The 16,280-nt window shown below is 43.1% G+C and overlaps 1 protein-coding gene across 5 annotated transcripts in view; it reads left to right on the top strand.

Moving 5' to 3' along the window:
- Window positions 1-15,588, top strand: part of LOC142472308 (uncharacterized) — a 37,427-nt gene extending 21,839 nt beyond the window's left edge. For 2 of the 5 annotated variants that reach the window (XM_075579323.1, XM_075579325.1), the window contains 2 exons: window positions 5,112-5,225; window positions 12,919-15,588. In XM_075579323.1, coding sequence (XP_075435438.1) covers window positions 5,112-5,225; window positions 12,919-14,333 — 1,529 coding nt within the window. In that variant the 3' untranslated portion in view covers window positions 14,334-15,588. Of the gene's footprint in view, window positions 1-2,922; window positions 3,208-3,464; window positions 3,888-4,879; window positions 5,015-5,111; window positions 5,226-12,918 lie in introns of those variants that run through there. The other 3 variants (XM_075579324.1, XM_075579322.1, XM_075579326.1) reach the window with 3 other exon arrangements.
- Window positions 15,589-16,280: the final 692 nt, after the last annotated feature.

The raw sequence follows: 16,280 nt of genomic DNA on the forward strand, positions 1-16,280 counted from the left end.
GAACTCCCGTACAGCACTCCATTGTCCGGACCTCAAGGGCTCCCTCCTGGAGTAGGAGAGAAAAAAATTCTGGAGAGAAGAAAGGAGATAAATGTGGGTCTCCCAACGGTGAAGGGGTTCAGGAACAGAAGGAATGGCGAGGCCACCTCTGGGGGTCCGTTTGTTTGGCCGAGCATAATGCTACGCTTGTGCTCCTACACACAAGCCGAGAGAGCGGGAGGGTCCCAATAGCAAGGTGGGGAAGCTGCAGGAGACACGATATAGGAGAAGTTGCCGCGCAGCTGGGGATCGGCGCACGTAGTCACGTTAGCGCGCAGGAGAATGCGTGACACGTCCGGAGGTGTAGAGCCAAGCTCAGAGACACGACTAGTCCAGCTGCATGTGCGCGCATGTTCTGACAGCAGAGCGGGAATGCGCGCATTCTCAGGCACTAATGCGGGGGAGTGTTAGCCACAGGTGAGGAGCAGGGGGTACCCCAGATGAAGTCTTTCACAGATGAAACCGGTAGGGTGAGGGTCTCTGAACAAATCTCCCTGTCTGTCTGAAGTAAGAACATGTTATTCTCCTGCCTGTGCTGCAAAGCCTTATTCAAGGCTATTGGGACTGTGTAGTTCACTTTCAACCAAGGGAACTTCTGTGATTGTAAACACAGGGTGTAACCTGAGAGGAGTTCCTGACATCACCAGCCTCTCTGCTGCAGTCACTGAAAGGATTTTATCCTTACATGCCTGTTTATTTCAGTTACATTGTAAGTAGCCACTTTTCTTGCGCTTTATTTATATGATAAAACGTACTTCACCATATTGGCATTTTTCTCTTTTATAGATCATATCTTGTCCTGGGTTCTTATAAGGATATTCTACGTATTTATCCCACACTTGTTAGATATTCAACCACTGTTGTCTCTGATTTGTGCCTTTTGTATTTTGTTATATCTATATATATATCTATATATATATCTCAAAAGGAGTGCTACTGAGCGTGGCAAATGTACACCCCTGTCTTTTGTTGTATGATATATATTGCACCCTGATACTGTTTTGTGTTTTGCCTTAATGGGACAGTATGCCCAATATTTTGTTGTTTGTTTTTGTGGGGAAATAAACCACTCAATGTTTTAGTTCACCCTAAATGCATGTATGAGTTCTTACTGACTGCCTACAGGGTGCTCCATCAGAAGGGGTTACAGAGGATTCAGTGGGTTAAACATGTATGTGGGTGAAGAGATAATGCAATTAGCTCCATATCACATCAGCTGAGGTTATAGTTTTGCATGGGGAACAATAAATATGTTATTACAGTCTAACTACATATTCACTTTAAGATGTTCACTCTTAAGATGCAATGTTATAACCTTTTGCTGATTGGTTGTCACCCAGTTCTCCATTTTTCCAGATGGGGCCGGGTAAGAATGTAAACCGAAGCCCATTAGGGCTCCATTGTTTTTCTTGGTTGGTCTCAGTGTCGAGACCAACTTTTGTGAGAACTGTGGACCCACGGATGGTCATCCCTAGTTACATAGTAACACAGTAGATGAGGTTGAAAAAAGACATGCGTCCATCAAGTTCAACCTTTGCTAAATTTAGACAACAGATACTTTATCCTATATTTAGACAACAGATACTTTATCCTATATCTATACTTCCTTATTGGTCCAGAGGAAGGCAAACAAAAAACCCCAGTGTCATATCATCCAATGATATCTCATCAGGGGAAAAATTAATTCCTTCCTGACTCCAACAATTGGTAATCGGATTACTCCCTGGATCAACATCCTTCCTATATTCCTGTATACCTTTCTTTTCTAAAAAAAAAAAGATGTCAAACCTTTTTTTGAACAAATCTATTGTATTTGCAATCACTGTCTCCATGGGTAATGAATTCCACATTTTAACTGCCCTTTCCTTTGTTGCTGGTGAAATCTCCTTTCCTCCAACCTTATAGGATGACCCTGAGTCCTTTGTATTGTCCTTGGAATAAATAGTTGTTTTGAAAACTTCTTGTACTCTCCCCGAATATATTTGTATATAGTTATCATATCCGCTCTTAGATGCCTCTTTTCTAATGTAAATAAATCTACATTTAGCTAGCCTCTCCTCATAAATTAGATTGTCTATCTGCTTTATTAATTTGGTGGCTCTTCTCTGCACTCTCTCTAGTTCCATAATGTATTTTCTAAGGATTGATGCCCACAATTTTACTCCATATTCAAGGTTAATGCTTTGTAAAGGGGCATAATTACAGTATGTTTACTTCCCTTCCATACATTGCGCGTTTAATGCAAAATAAGATCTTGTTTGCCTTTGTACCTACTGCATGACTTTGGACACTATTGCTAAGCCTGTTGTCTACAAGCACTCCTAAATCCTTCTCCATCAAGGATTCCCCCATTTTATCCCCATTTCATTTGTAAGTCGCCTGTTTATTCTTGCTTCCCAAATACAGAAATTACATCCTGCTCTGATTCTACTACCGTACATAATTTAGCATCATCAGCAAAGATGGAGACTTTGCTCTCAATGCCAACCTCAAGGTCATTAACAAACAAGTTAAAAAGCAGGGGTCCCAGTTACGATCCCTGAAGTACTCCACTCACGACCTTAGCCCAATTTGAAAAGTTCCATTTATGACAACCCTCTGTCCTTCAACCAGTTTTCAATCCAGGTGCATTTATTTTTACTGAGTCCAATTTGCTTTATTTTGTACACCAACCTTGTGTGGAACCTTATTAAAAGCCTTTGCAAAATCTAAATAGGCCACATCAACTGCATTACCCTGGTCTAAATTCCTACTTGTCTCCTCAAAGAAACAAATAAGGTTAGTTTGGCATGATCTATCCTGCATAAATCCATGCTGACTATAACTAATTTTGTTTTCTATTAGGTATTCCTGAATATTATAAAAAATAGTTCTCCCAAGGGGGAGGGTAATGGCGATATACAGCGTGCCAAAAGGTGCAGGAACTGCTTTACAAATGGAGGAACTGAAGACGGATGCTGGATCGCTACGTTAAAAGTTATTTATTGAACAAATGGCAACATATAAGCTTACAAGAGTCTTGAGAAGAACCTCTGACGTGTTTCGTGCAATCCGTGCACTTTATCAAAGAGTAATGTTCTTCTCAAGATGCCGACATTTGTAGGAGCCGTCGATCGGAAGGCCCGCCCCTATACAATGATGTCTAGGCACCACTGAAATACACATACAGTAAGTACAATCAATATAAAGATTCTCCCATAAACATAAAAATGTCCTATAGGCTATCGGGTAAAGCCAAATATACTTATAATATACTTATAATATACATTGACTGGTATTTATTCATGTTAAGCCCATAAGTCACTTAAATTACAAACATTTATTACATATCACCTATTGTTAAGTTTTGTTTGATTAACAAAGGACTTACAGTATCTAACAGGAATCCTATTTTCTTTTTAATATGTTTTTATTTTTCCTTTCAGTGGTGCCTAGACATCATTGGCTGATCGTCATCGAGGGAGCTGCTACTCAATCACCATGCCTCACCATTGGTGTTTACATTGTGGGGGAGGACTTTTGATGTGTATGGGGGCGGACCTTCAGATCGATGGCTCCTACAAATGTCGGCATCTTGAGAAGAACATTACCCTTTGACAAAGTGCATGGATTGCACGAAACGCGTCAGAGGTTCTTCTCAAGACTCTTGTTGGCTTCTATGATGCCATTTGTTCAATAAATAACTTATCGTAGCGATCCAGCATCTGTTTTCACTCCCTCCATTTGAAACGCAGTTCCTGCACCATTTGGCATGTTGTGCACCACCTTCACCCTCCCCATTGGGAGAACTCTTTTTATGATCATTTCGGGCTGAGAGCACGCTCCCTCCAGGATTCCAGAAAACAAAGGTCGTGACTACTTTATTTTTGATTGATATGCTATGGACTTTCAAATTTACATAATATTGGTCCAGCTCTAGGGGTTATTGTGTCAGCGGATTAACAGGTCTGGATCCCCATTTACATGGGCTTCCCATACACATCAACTCCATCACCAACCCTTATATGGGAGCCTCAATGACCATTTATCAAATAGTACGCACATTCATTTACCTGGATACAGCAACAAATGTGTTTTCATGATACAATATTGGCTTTGGAAAACAAATAAATTATAATGATTATTATTATGGATACATTTGCAGACCCTAGAGCACTGGTCTAGGAGGCCTTCCTCCGTCTTTTCTATTCCTGGATATTATCCCGTATTAAACCTTCAAGTAGTTTCCCCACTATTGGTCAGGCTTACAGGTCTGTAATTCCCCGGTTGTGATCTAGTTCCCTTTTTAAATATAGGCACCACATCTGCTTTTCGCCAATCTTGTGGTACTGAGCCTGTGTAAATGGAGTCCTTGAATATTAAATGTAATGGTTTGACTATTACTGAATTTAACTCCTTGAGAACTCTTGAATGTATGCCATCGGGGCCAGGTGCCTTATTTACTTAAAATATTTTCAAGCCACCTATGAAGTTCTTCCTCAGTTAACCTATTGTTCATTAATTAGTTACTGGGAGGAAGGGCATATCTTGGAGGAGAAATCTAGGGTAAGCTAGTTTCGGCAGCACCCTATACGTAGTGAGCTTTGCGTTCCCCCGGAATGCATTTTGGTACGTATTACTTGTATTCTGTGTGTGTGGATTACGTTAGGTTTCAGCCTAATAAACTCTGGTTTATTAACTCTTGTACTGCCCGGTGTTTTATTATCCCTTGTGGTCTGGTCAACCCTGTATCATGACAATGGAGCCTGGTACTTCAGGGACCCCATGACGTAGTTGCTATGTCATTATCTAACTGCTGGTTTTCGTTAGGAATGTAAGGTGCTCTGCTTCCTTCTTACAGGAAGTGGATCAGAAGAGGTCTCATCCGTCATCAGTGACAAGATAAATCATGTAACCGCTTCAGAGAAATGGTCACATGATTGCGAGTGCCAGATGGACCGTGGCACGCTACTGCAGCTCATCTGGCACTCATCAGGTTAATGTGTTCCTCTACTTGTTTGAAAATGCCTGTATAAGAATTTGTTATAGTGCAAACACTTTAAATGTATATGTATATCCCCTGACTTATACAGGATGTGTCAATGTGAAGCCTGAAATTGTATCAATGATTGAGCAAGGAAAAGAGCCATATGTAAGGGGTCACCAGCAGTATAATGGCAATGCAAGTTCTACATACATCAGCACAGGTGAGTAATAAACTCTTTAGTGGTGGGTGTTCAAGGAACAATCATTATATAATATAACATATTTCATAAAAAGGAAAATGTTGATCACAAATAAGCATATCTGCAAATAATATCTAATGTGCTTTTTCAACTTTACCATTCCGATAATGAGGGGAATTATGGGGTACACAAGTTTCCTGATTTTCAGTTGTACTCTGGTAAGAAATATCCCCACAAATTCAGTTTATTGCAATTTTAAATGATTGTCTGCACTTTTGAAAAATGCTCTAAATACCAGATGTCTCTTACACATTTTATTGTGTATGGTGTCTGTCACGGGAGACCAGCACTTTTTGCCAAAGCAAATCCGGATATTCCAGATTGGACTACATTATATGGTTTGATAACCTTATCCGCATTTACTGGGCATTTTTTGAGCCACTGGTTTGTATTTGTTATATTTAAGTTGTTCTGATCTGTATCGGTCAGTCTTTAATCAGCAGCTCATCTTATGATTATACGTTTCCTTCACTCTTGATTATATTTAATCACTAGAGGTTCTATCACTTATTATTATTTTAGAGCAAAAGCGTTTCCAGCATTTTCTTTTTTGTCTATAGGACCTAGTACACCGCCCTTCCCCGCTCACAAAACTGTTTCAACACCTCTCGACTTCCCTTCTCTTTGATCCCCGATCTCTGTGCAGACATCCCGGCTCCTTTTTAGATGGCTAGTTGTCACGCTGTGCTCACCACAAACAAGACTGAACCCTGGTGCTGAGGTGGGAAAGGATATAACGCCACCCACAGCCACGAGGGCGCGTCTGGATTGTAGATTTGGTCGGGGTAGCCAGGTCGGGGTTGGAGAGTTACGGATGGTCGATATACTTGCCGGGGCCAGAGTAGGAGTGGTGCGGAACGTTGAAGGTGTGGAATGTTGTAGGAACTATTAGCCATGTTCGGGTTTGGAGAGTGTAGCGTCGTCGTTGTCCAGTTGCCGAGGTCAGGTTTGGAGAGAGTAGAATGGTTATTTGTCCGAATGCCGAGGTCAGTACACAGAGCAACAGCAAGACAAGGCAAGACTGTGAAGGCAAAGAAGAGGTAAGTTCTATGCTCAGCCGATTTGCCAGTGCGGCAGCTGAGGAAGTCCAATGAGGAACCTGCAGCGTGGGGGTGTGTGTCCAGCGAGAGCTGGAGTAATGCAGGTGCAGGGAGCACCCCTGAAGTGGACCGTCAGTGAGAGCGTGCGTCTGCTGACTGGGGGCGTGAAGATGACGGTGAGGAACCCAAGAACGTTCCTCTGGTCCAAAGCCCCTCCAGTGGGCCTGGAAATTCTAGAGTCCATGATAGACTGGATCTCAAACTCCTGTTGCCCTTGTACAAGTAAAGGAGGAGGTATAGAAGTGGTATCGGAGAAGCGTGAGCTTTGGAATGCGGGTTTTAGTAATGAGACATGAAAGACAGAAAGGATCTTCATTGAGAGAGGCAGGCGCAGGCGATATGCCACCAGGTTGATCTTTTGTATCACGGGATAGGGCCCAAGGAACCTGGGTGCCAGCTTGTGTGTGGGCACCTTGAGGCGTATGTTTTTAGAGGATAACCATACCCTTTCTTCTGGGCGAAATTCCTGGATCTTGCGACGGTGGCGGTCTGCTTGGAGATTTTGTCTATTTGTTGCGACTTTCTCCTGAATCCTCTTCCTTGAGTCCAGTAGAAGGCAAATTCAGTTATCCACTGCTGTTACCCCAGAGGAAGAAGAGACCAACGGTTGTCGGTATGGGTGGACTCGTTGCGTAGGGAATTGTGAGCAAATTCAGCCCAAGGCAGAAGGTCTGTCCTGTTATCCTGGGTGTCGGAAATGAAACAGCGCAGGTACTGCTCCAGAGTTTGATTCGTTCACTCCGTCTGACCATTTGTTTGTGGGTGGTATCCTGAAGAAAAATGTAGAGAGATGCCCAACTTTTGAGAAAAGGAACGCCAGAATTTGGAAATAAATTGTGACCCCCGGTCGGAGACTATGGTCTGAGGTTCCCCGTTTAGGCAAAAGATCTCTTGAACAAAAATATCTGCAAACTTGGGAGAGTTAGGAAGTCCTCTTAACGGGATAAAATGTGCTTGGAAAAGTGATCGACGATGACGAGAATAGTGTTCATCCCCTTGGAAATGGGTAGATCTACTATAAAGTCCATAGACAAATTGTTCCAAGGGCGGCCTGGAATCGGAAAAGGATGTAGGAGTCCCAGGGGTCTGCTTCGAGGAGTTTTACAGGCACACGTTGCACATGCTTTAACAAATTCTTTGATGTCTCCTTGAATACCTGGCCACCAAAAGGTTCGCTGCACGAGGTCGAAGGTTCTCAAGAACCCTCTTTTGCTATTGAGGTGCGGTGAAGAGGCGACCCTCCGGGACTTTGAGGCCCTCTGGGACATGAGATTGGTCCAGACGGATGTCGTCCATAACATCAAAGGAGTTGGCAGAGATTATATATTTGGAAGAGAGCACGGTCTCCAGCTGATCCTCGTACTTATCTTCGGTGAGGAACTGACGGGAAAGAGCATCCACTTTGAATTTCTTGGAGCCAGGTACAAAAGAGCTGATGTAGTTGAAGTGGGAGAAGAAGAGTGACTAGTGAGCTTGACGAGCGCCTTCTATGTACAGTAGATTCTTATGGTCCGTTAGGATGGTAATGGGATTCTCTGTACCCTCCAGGAGGTGCCTCCATTCCTCAAGAGCAAGTTTGATTGCCAGGAGTTCCCGGTTCCCCACGTCATAATTCCGATCAGCAGGAGAGAATTTTTTTTTTTAAATGCGCAGGGGTGTAGTCTTGCCAAGGGCGACTTTATTTGAGACAAGATGGCACCGGCACCAATGTCGGACGCATCCACTTCCAAGGTAAAGGTAGTTTGGGATCTGGGTGGATGAGGATAGGAGCAGACACAAAGGCTTTCTTTTGATGGTCGAAGGCTCGGGTGGCAGAAGTGGACCATGAGGAGGAATCTGTGCCCTTCTTGGTTAGGGTCGTGATGGGGGCTACTGTAGATGAAAAATTTCGGATAAATCTGCGATAATAGTTTGCGGAGCCCAAAAAGCGGTGTAATGCCTTGAGTGGTCGGACGGAGCCAGTCTAGGATAGCCTTGATGTTAGCTGGGTCCATAGAGAAACCAGAATCGGAGATGACATATCCCAACAATGCCATGGAGGTTTGATGAAATTGTCATTTCTTCAATTTGCCAAATAGATGATTCTCCCGAAGGTGTAAGAGTACCTGTTAACGTGAGTGACGTGTTCCTGGAGAGACTTAGAAAAAAAAATCAAAATGTCGTCTAGATAAACGATGAGACGTGCTGAGAATGTCCCAGAAGATCTCATTGACGAAGTCTTGGAAGAGTGCATAGGCCAAAGGGCAGGACCAGATACTCATAATGGCCATCGCGGGTATTGAATGCCGTCTTCCATTCATCGCCTTGGCGTATTCTCACCAAATTGTTGGCACCCCGCAAATCCAACTTGGAGAAAATAGTTACCCCCTGTAGGCGGTCGAAGAGCTCCGTGATTAAGGGTAAAGGGTAATTGTAACAGGGGATTTACCCTGTTCAAAAAACTTGCCTCTAATCCAGCAGTGTTCTGGTTAATTGACCAGCACCTGGCTGATTAGAGGTGTTAGAAAAAGCCTGCCTCTGAGACAGGAAGAGAGACTCCTTAGCACACCTGTGAGCTGAACAAGGAGACAGACGTCTTGAGCCTGCCAGAAGAGACTGCACGCTGCCAGCAAGACACAGGGGAAAGTACTTCTAAACCCGGAGAACAAAGAAGCCTTCCCCTACAAGAGACAGATAAGACTTTCCTTTCTAAGACTTTTTGTATAACTGCACATATCAAGATATATGTTTGGGGCTGGGAGACATGCTAATCTAAAGGGAGTTGTGGACTGCATAGGTTTCACCAGAAATACTCCCAAGTGGAACAGAAGCTTTGTTTGACCCCTTATTTGCATATGTTTGGATGATTTTCTTGTGTTCAAGAAACAGGCGCAATAAAAGCCTTATTTAATTTCACTTTAAAAAAGTCTCCATTGCATACCTCTGCACATGTCCTCTTACAGTAATGTTTTTTAGAGAAATTTTATTCAGACCTCTATAATCAATGCATGGTCGGAGGGACCCATCCTTCTTTTTGACGAGGAAGAATCTGGCTCCGGCTGGGAAGAAAATTTCCGAATGAAGCCCCTTTCTAGATTCTCTCAGATATAGTAGTTCATAGCCTTGGTCTCCAGGAGGGAGAGTGCATACGCTCTTCCCCTGGGAATCACCAAACTGTGCAGCAGGTCAATAGGACAGTCAAAGGGACGATGTGGGGATAGGACTTTGGATCGTACCTTGTCGAAGACATCTTGATATTCTTTGTATACCTCTGGTAGGGAGTTTGTCTCCTTAATACGCGTGCACAAGGCAGTAACCTTATGGACCGACACCATACAAGACTGCACAACGGGTACTCCACTGGATGGGCTCTCTATTGGTCCAATCGATGCAAGGATTATAACGTTGGAGCCACGGAAGACCCAGAATTATTTATACGGCGGGGGTATGAATCACGTCAAGATGTGTCTTCTCCTTATGGTCCCCTCCCGTCTGTAAAAGTAAGGGAATGGTCTGCAGGGAAATGAAGGCTGGTTGTAGGGGTCGCCCATCGATGGCTTCCAATCCTACCGGTACCTTTTTGCGGGTAAGTGGAATGTTATTCCGTTCTGCGAAGGCCTGATCAATAAAATTTCCTCCTGACCCGTAATCCACAAACGCCAGTGCAGAGACGTGAAAACTCTCCCCTGTAAGATAGACAGGAATCAGATTCCTGGTTGGTAAGGTTTCTTTGGTGATAGAGGAGATGGGCAGGGTTTCTCAACGAGACTACCCGGAATCTCATTGGGAGTTGGCATTTCCCAGCTTGTGGGGACACTGGAGCACTTGATGGCCGGAATTTCCACAGTATAAGCAAAGGCCAGATAAGGCATATGGAACACAAGTTCCGTGATGTATAGTACTGCAATGAATAAGGTAAGTGATCAAATTCACAATTCAAATAATCTTGATAGAAAAAAATTCATCATACAGGAAACTGCAATATCTGTGAGTCCTGGTATACACAGGTAAGCGCTCAAAGATGAGAAGCATGTATAAAGTCCTGGTAAGTGCTGTAGATGGGAAGTATAAGAATATCCCACTAAGTCACCTCCAATTGGGACTGCGTCTCAACGCTACCATATACCCTATGTATAAATCCCAGCAGCAGCCAAAGTGTAAACCAAACTGGATGTAACTCACATGCCAAGACCTGAGGTTCCTCCGTTGGCGTGCATCCCGTGGAATCAGTAGATGTGTAGTCCCCGAGGGGAAGGAGAAGCGGAGCACAGCCGTGCCAATAAGGGGTTGATCCAGGGTAACAGCAAGTCTGATAAAAAAAACTTCTTTATTGAATGAAAGACATGGTGCAGAAAAAAGTTCCTCTTACGCGTTTCACGCCCCAAAGCGGCTGTACTCCGCTTCTCCTTCCCCCTCGGGGATTACACATAAGCAAAGGCCAGCGCTGCGGCGGCGTTGCTTCTCGGATGAGGACAACTTGTTACCCCCAAATTGCATGGGTTCTGGAACATCAGAGTGGGTAGATAGCGGAGTGGCGAAGAGATGGGAAGGTGCTCTAGGTGCCTGTTGTCTATGGCGGGAACGTTCTGCCCTCCTCTCTTGTAGGCATTGGTCTACCGGAATACAGATGGTGATCAGTTCCTCTATATCAGTAGGGCGCTCCTGTGCTGTGAATTCGTCCTTTAGGGGTTCCGAAAGGCCCTGCCGGAAGGCGGAAGACAATGCTTCATTGTTCCATCCAGTCTCAGACGCGATGGTGCGGAACTCTAGGGCGTACATGGTGACCGGTCGGTCTCCCTGGGAGATATGGAAGAGACAGGAAGCTGCAGTCATCTTATGTCCCGGAGTGTCGAAGACCCTACTGAACTCCTTGGCGAAGATACTGATGTCCTGCGTAAGGTCCAACCTCTGCTCCCAGATGGGGGAACCCAAAGCCAGGGCGTCATCCGTAAGTAGTGAGGCGATGTAGGCCACCTTAGATCTTGAGGAAACAAAACGAGAATGGGTGATGTCAAATTGTATAAACACTGGTTTAGGAAACCTCTACACCCTTGGAGATCCCCGGCATAGCGGTTAGGCGTCGGAAGGCGGAACTCAGAAGCTGTTGTGGTGGGCAGTAGACTAGCATCAGAAGCGGCAGTTGCTGGCGGTGCGAGTACGGGAGAAGCCATCTGTGCCTGAACAGTGAGGAAATGGAGACTCTGCTGTAGCAGGTCGATCCATCAGTCATTTTGCTCAAGGTATTTCTCTAGTCTGGAAAACATTTTACCATGTGAAGACAGAGTTCGCTCCACTTCAGCGGGGTCCATGTTTGTAGGACTGAGTGTACTGTCACGCTGTGCTCACCACAAAGAAGGCGGGACCACGGTGCTGAGGTGGGAAAGGATATAACGCCACCCACAGCCACGAGGGCACGCCTGGATTGTAGATTTGGTCGGGGTAGCCGGGTCGGGGTTGGAGAGGTACGGATTGTCGATATACTTGCCGGGGTCAGAGTAGGAGAGGTGCGGAACGTTGCAGGTGTTATTAGCCGTGGTCGGGTTTGGAGAGGGCAGAGTCTTCGTTGTCCGGTTGCCGAGGTCAGGTTTGGAGAGAGTAGAATGGTCGTTTGTCCGAACGCCGAGGTCAATACACAGAGCAACAGCAAGACAAGGCAAGACTGTGGGGCAGAGAAGAAGTAAGTACAATGCAACTTGTTCTTTGCTCAGTCAATTTGCCAGTGCGGCAGCTGAGCATAAGTAAGAGAGGAAGTCCAATGAGGAACCTGCAGCGTGGGGATGTGTGTCCAGCGAGTGCTGGGGTAGGGTAGAATGCAGGTGCAGGGAGCACCTCTGAGAGTAGGGAGGCAGACCGTCAGTGAGAGCGTGTGTCCGTGCGCGCGCCACGCGGGTCCACGGTCAGCGCTATTTCTGGATTGGCGCGTGTAGTGCGGAGGTTACCAGGTGCGGCAGGAGGTGGGAGTGCAGGATGCGGAGGAACCTGCAGTGATAGCGGTGAGTGGGGAGCGCACCGATGGTGACATGGCTCCCAGATCCTCACACTAGTATTGTCTGTATAGAGATGGATATACACTTTGTACATCTAATAAACTTATAAGCACATAATACATGTAGGGAAAATGGGACGGGGATCCTTGGGCCGAAAACCATTGGTTTGGGAGATACTTTGTAGCCCCAGTGTAATTCACTTTGTGTTCCTGCAGAGCCTACCTACTGGTCGTGTAGAATTACGGGACTACTGGTAACTTTGTTCCCCAACCCCCTACACAGATTCTGAATACATTTTTACCCAAATATCCCTCTTGAAACTCCCACTCCCGAAATCCCACGTTTATTACACAACAGAAAATATATTACATCACATGCACAGTGTCCCTGGCTTATAGTGCTTCTAAGCTAAATATAGTGCTAAAAACGTTGTTTTCAGGGGTAACCAGTCGGGCTTCACCTTTATTATGTAGACTTGCTAACCCTACCATCACAGTGTCTCTTTATAATCTTGAACTACATATGACGTTTGAAAATCATATTTTTTTCGGATGTTAATGAATTTCTTTACTCCCATATTTTCCTCAGATGATGGATTTGTGAGCAGGAATTCCCCTAAAGGATATCACTTTTTACTTTGTTCACCAGATTGTGTAATGGAAGATATCAGTGTTTATCAAATTTACCAAGGAGCAAATCACATTAGCCGAAATACACCAAGCAAGAATCTAACAAAATCTGTGATAATGGCTAATGAATCAACCTCACATGAAGAAGGAAATATCACAGACTCCCACATTTATACACTCGGAGAACATACAGGGACTAAATATGCATCTGCTCATATTACAAAGTGTAACATAGGAAACACTAATGCAGGGAAAGTTAACAACAAACTGTCAGTAAATGGGTATAAGTGCTGTAACCTTGCTAAAAACTTTAATAATGAGTTATCTTCTAGATTTCACCAAAGAATACACGCCGCAGACATGCTGTATAACTGCTCTGAATGTCAGGAATGCTTTACAAGTAACTCCGATCTTGTTAGACATCAGGCAATTCACAAAGAGACGTTGTCTTGCTCTGAATGTGGGAAACAGTTCTCTTCTAAATCAGCTCTTGTTACACATCAGAGAATTCACAACGGAGAAAAAACATTTGTATGTTCTGATTGTGGGAAATGTTTTACCCTGAAGTCATCGCTCATTAGACATCAGAGAATTCAGACAGGAGAAAAACCTTTTGTATGTTCTGAATGTGAGAAATCTTTTGTTAGTAAAACTCATCTGATTGTTCATCAGAGAATGCACACAGGAGAAAAACCATTTGTATGTTCTGAATGTGAGAAATGTTTTTCCAGTAAAACGCATCTCGTTGCACATCAGAGAATGCACACAGGAGACAAACCATTTGTATGCCCTGAATGTGGAAAATGTTTTACAAATAATGGTAATCTTGTTGTACATCAAAGAGTTCACACAGGAGAAAACCCATATGTATGTTCTGAATGTGGGAAATGTTTTACCAGTAACTCTGATCTTATCACACATCAGAGAATTCACACAGGAGAAAAACCATTTGTATGTTCTGAATGTGGGAAATGTTTTACCCGGAACGCGCATCTTGTTGCACACAAGAGAATTCACACAGGAGAAAAACCATTTCTATGTTCTGAATGTGGGAAATGTTTTACCCAGAACTCAGATCTCATTAAACATCAGAGAATTCACACAGGAGAAACCCCATTTGTGTGTTCTGAATGTGAGAAATGTTTTACCAGGAACACAGATCTTATTACACACAAGAGAATTCACACAGGAGAAAAACCATTTGTATGTTCTGAATGTGGGAAATGTTTTATCCAGAACTCAATTCTCATTAGACACCAGCGAATTCACACAGGAGAAAAACCATTTGTATGCTCTGAATGTGGGAAATGTTTTACACGAAACGTGCACCTTATTAGGCATCAGAGTACTCACATAGAAAAGGATACCTTGTAATGTGACATGCTGAAAATTATGGATTTTGTTTTTGTAAAAATATATTTAAACTTTTCAAATATAATGCATTTCTTGTAATTATATGGAATACTTTGCTTTTTATTATTTCTTAAATTAGAAAGATGTAAGACAAGTGTGAAATTTGTATTATGTGCTTTCTTTTTTAAAAGTACTATTAGTTGGTAATTTCCTATAGAATCATTTTTTATCAATCATTTATGTGTCTCTCTTTTATTTTTCACTACAATTGAGTTTTAAAATGTGTGCCTGAAACAAATCTTGCAGTACGTGATGTTTATAGTTAAGATTGAAAGTAACAAATAAAATAAACGTATGTGCTCTGTCACAGAAGACCAGATAAATACACCGGGATTGTAAGCGACAGAATAAATGAGTTAAATAAACAGTTAATTTTGGCTGGAGCCAACAGGATTAACACAATGCACAAAACAAGCTTAAAGTCACCAAAAAAGAGTTACGGTGTGTATCCTAGCTCGCTAGAAGCAGAGCTCTGCCATATATAATTTACCTAGGATGTCTTCCACAATCCGTCTCATCTGAGGGTATCTCAGGACCATGGGATGATTGCTGCTCCCTTGCAGGTTTATATCTCCCGCTAGTCTCTAACACCAAGACTAGCTATGAACTTCGGAATATCAGAATAATCTGTGGATTTGTGATCGGAGTCAGTTTATAGAATTTCCCATCTTCCATAGAAGACATGGTGCCAATCAGAAGAGATTGGCCAGCGAAGACAATCTGAGTGAGGGTTCGCCTGTGACAGACCCATCAGAGCCTTGGGAAGAGACAGTGCTTAAGGACAGCCATAAAATGCGGGCTTAAGGAGTATGGGAAATTCAAACTGACCAATGGGAATCGAGAAGGCTGGGTTAAGACTCAGGCCTCAGTTCCAATTTTCAACTAGATGCTTCCGAGTCTGAGATGAACAATGGCTCTGATTTTGACATACATGTACCTCCAAACTATGTCCACACCCTCCCCTGAAAGAAAATATACAGACAAAAGGGATCCTAGACTTGGCAGACCAAGATAGGGTTCCAATCAATTGCATATGTGACAGAATACACATATAAACACCAGATAGTGTTTATCAGACAGGATGTGGCCACACTTGCCCAGTAGAAACTATTATATTAATATTGTTTTGTATTATTGCTAACTAAAATGACATAATGTCACAAGCTAAACTTGGTGGAAAATATTCTAATCTATATAATAAAGTGCTTTACCCATGTTTATTTGTATTCTTATGCTTGCTGCATGAACATGTATATTACTGCATAGGAAATGCTGCTACACACGAATGAAGAATAAAGATGAACTGAACTGAAGAAAAGAGTTGTGCCTACTCTGATGTCTCGAAAGAAGCAATCTTTTTCTTATACAATGGTGGAGAATGCAGGCACAGACTAGGTGGGTTTAGACTTATCGAGCCTCTCTCAAAAAGAGTTGGGTTGGTCTTTACCAGCTTAATATTGTCCGTTCTGACTCAAATGAAAAAGGAGAAGAATGTGCTGATGGAAAAAGAAACCAGACACGGACCGGTCTATAATAAAGGATCGAAGGAGAAAGGTCAGCACCCGTGATTCCTCCACTAACCATCCAGTGCAACACAGAGATTGAAAGTTAATATATGTGTAAATAAATGGTCCAGATTTAAATGGCAGCTCAGATATGGGACCAGTATTTATTTATTTATTTATAAAATATTTTACCAGGAAGTAATACATTGAGAGTTACCTCTCGTTTTCAAGTATGTCCTGGGCACAGAGTAAAACAAATAATACATGGTTACAAATACAGTTACATAAATGAACAAGGTATACATTTATATACAAGACATTGCATGCACAGTTAAAGAAAATATATATTATGAGCGTATGAAACAGTTACAGACCAGATTAAAGTGTGAGACAGCCTTAGATT

The sequence above is a fragment of the Ascaphus truei genome, chromosome 21 (assembly GCF_040206685.1).
Source record: "Ascaphus truei isolate aAscTru1 chromosome 21, aAscTru1.hap1, whole genome shotgun sequence".
Taxonomy (NCBI): domain Eukaryota; kingdom Metazoa; phylum Chordata; class Amphibia; order Anura; family Ascaphidae; genus Ascaphus; species Ascaphus truei.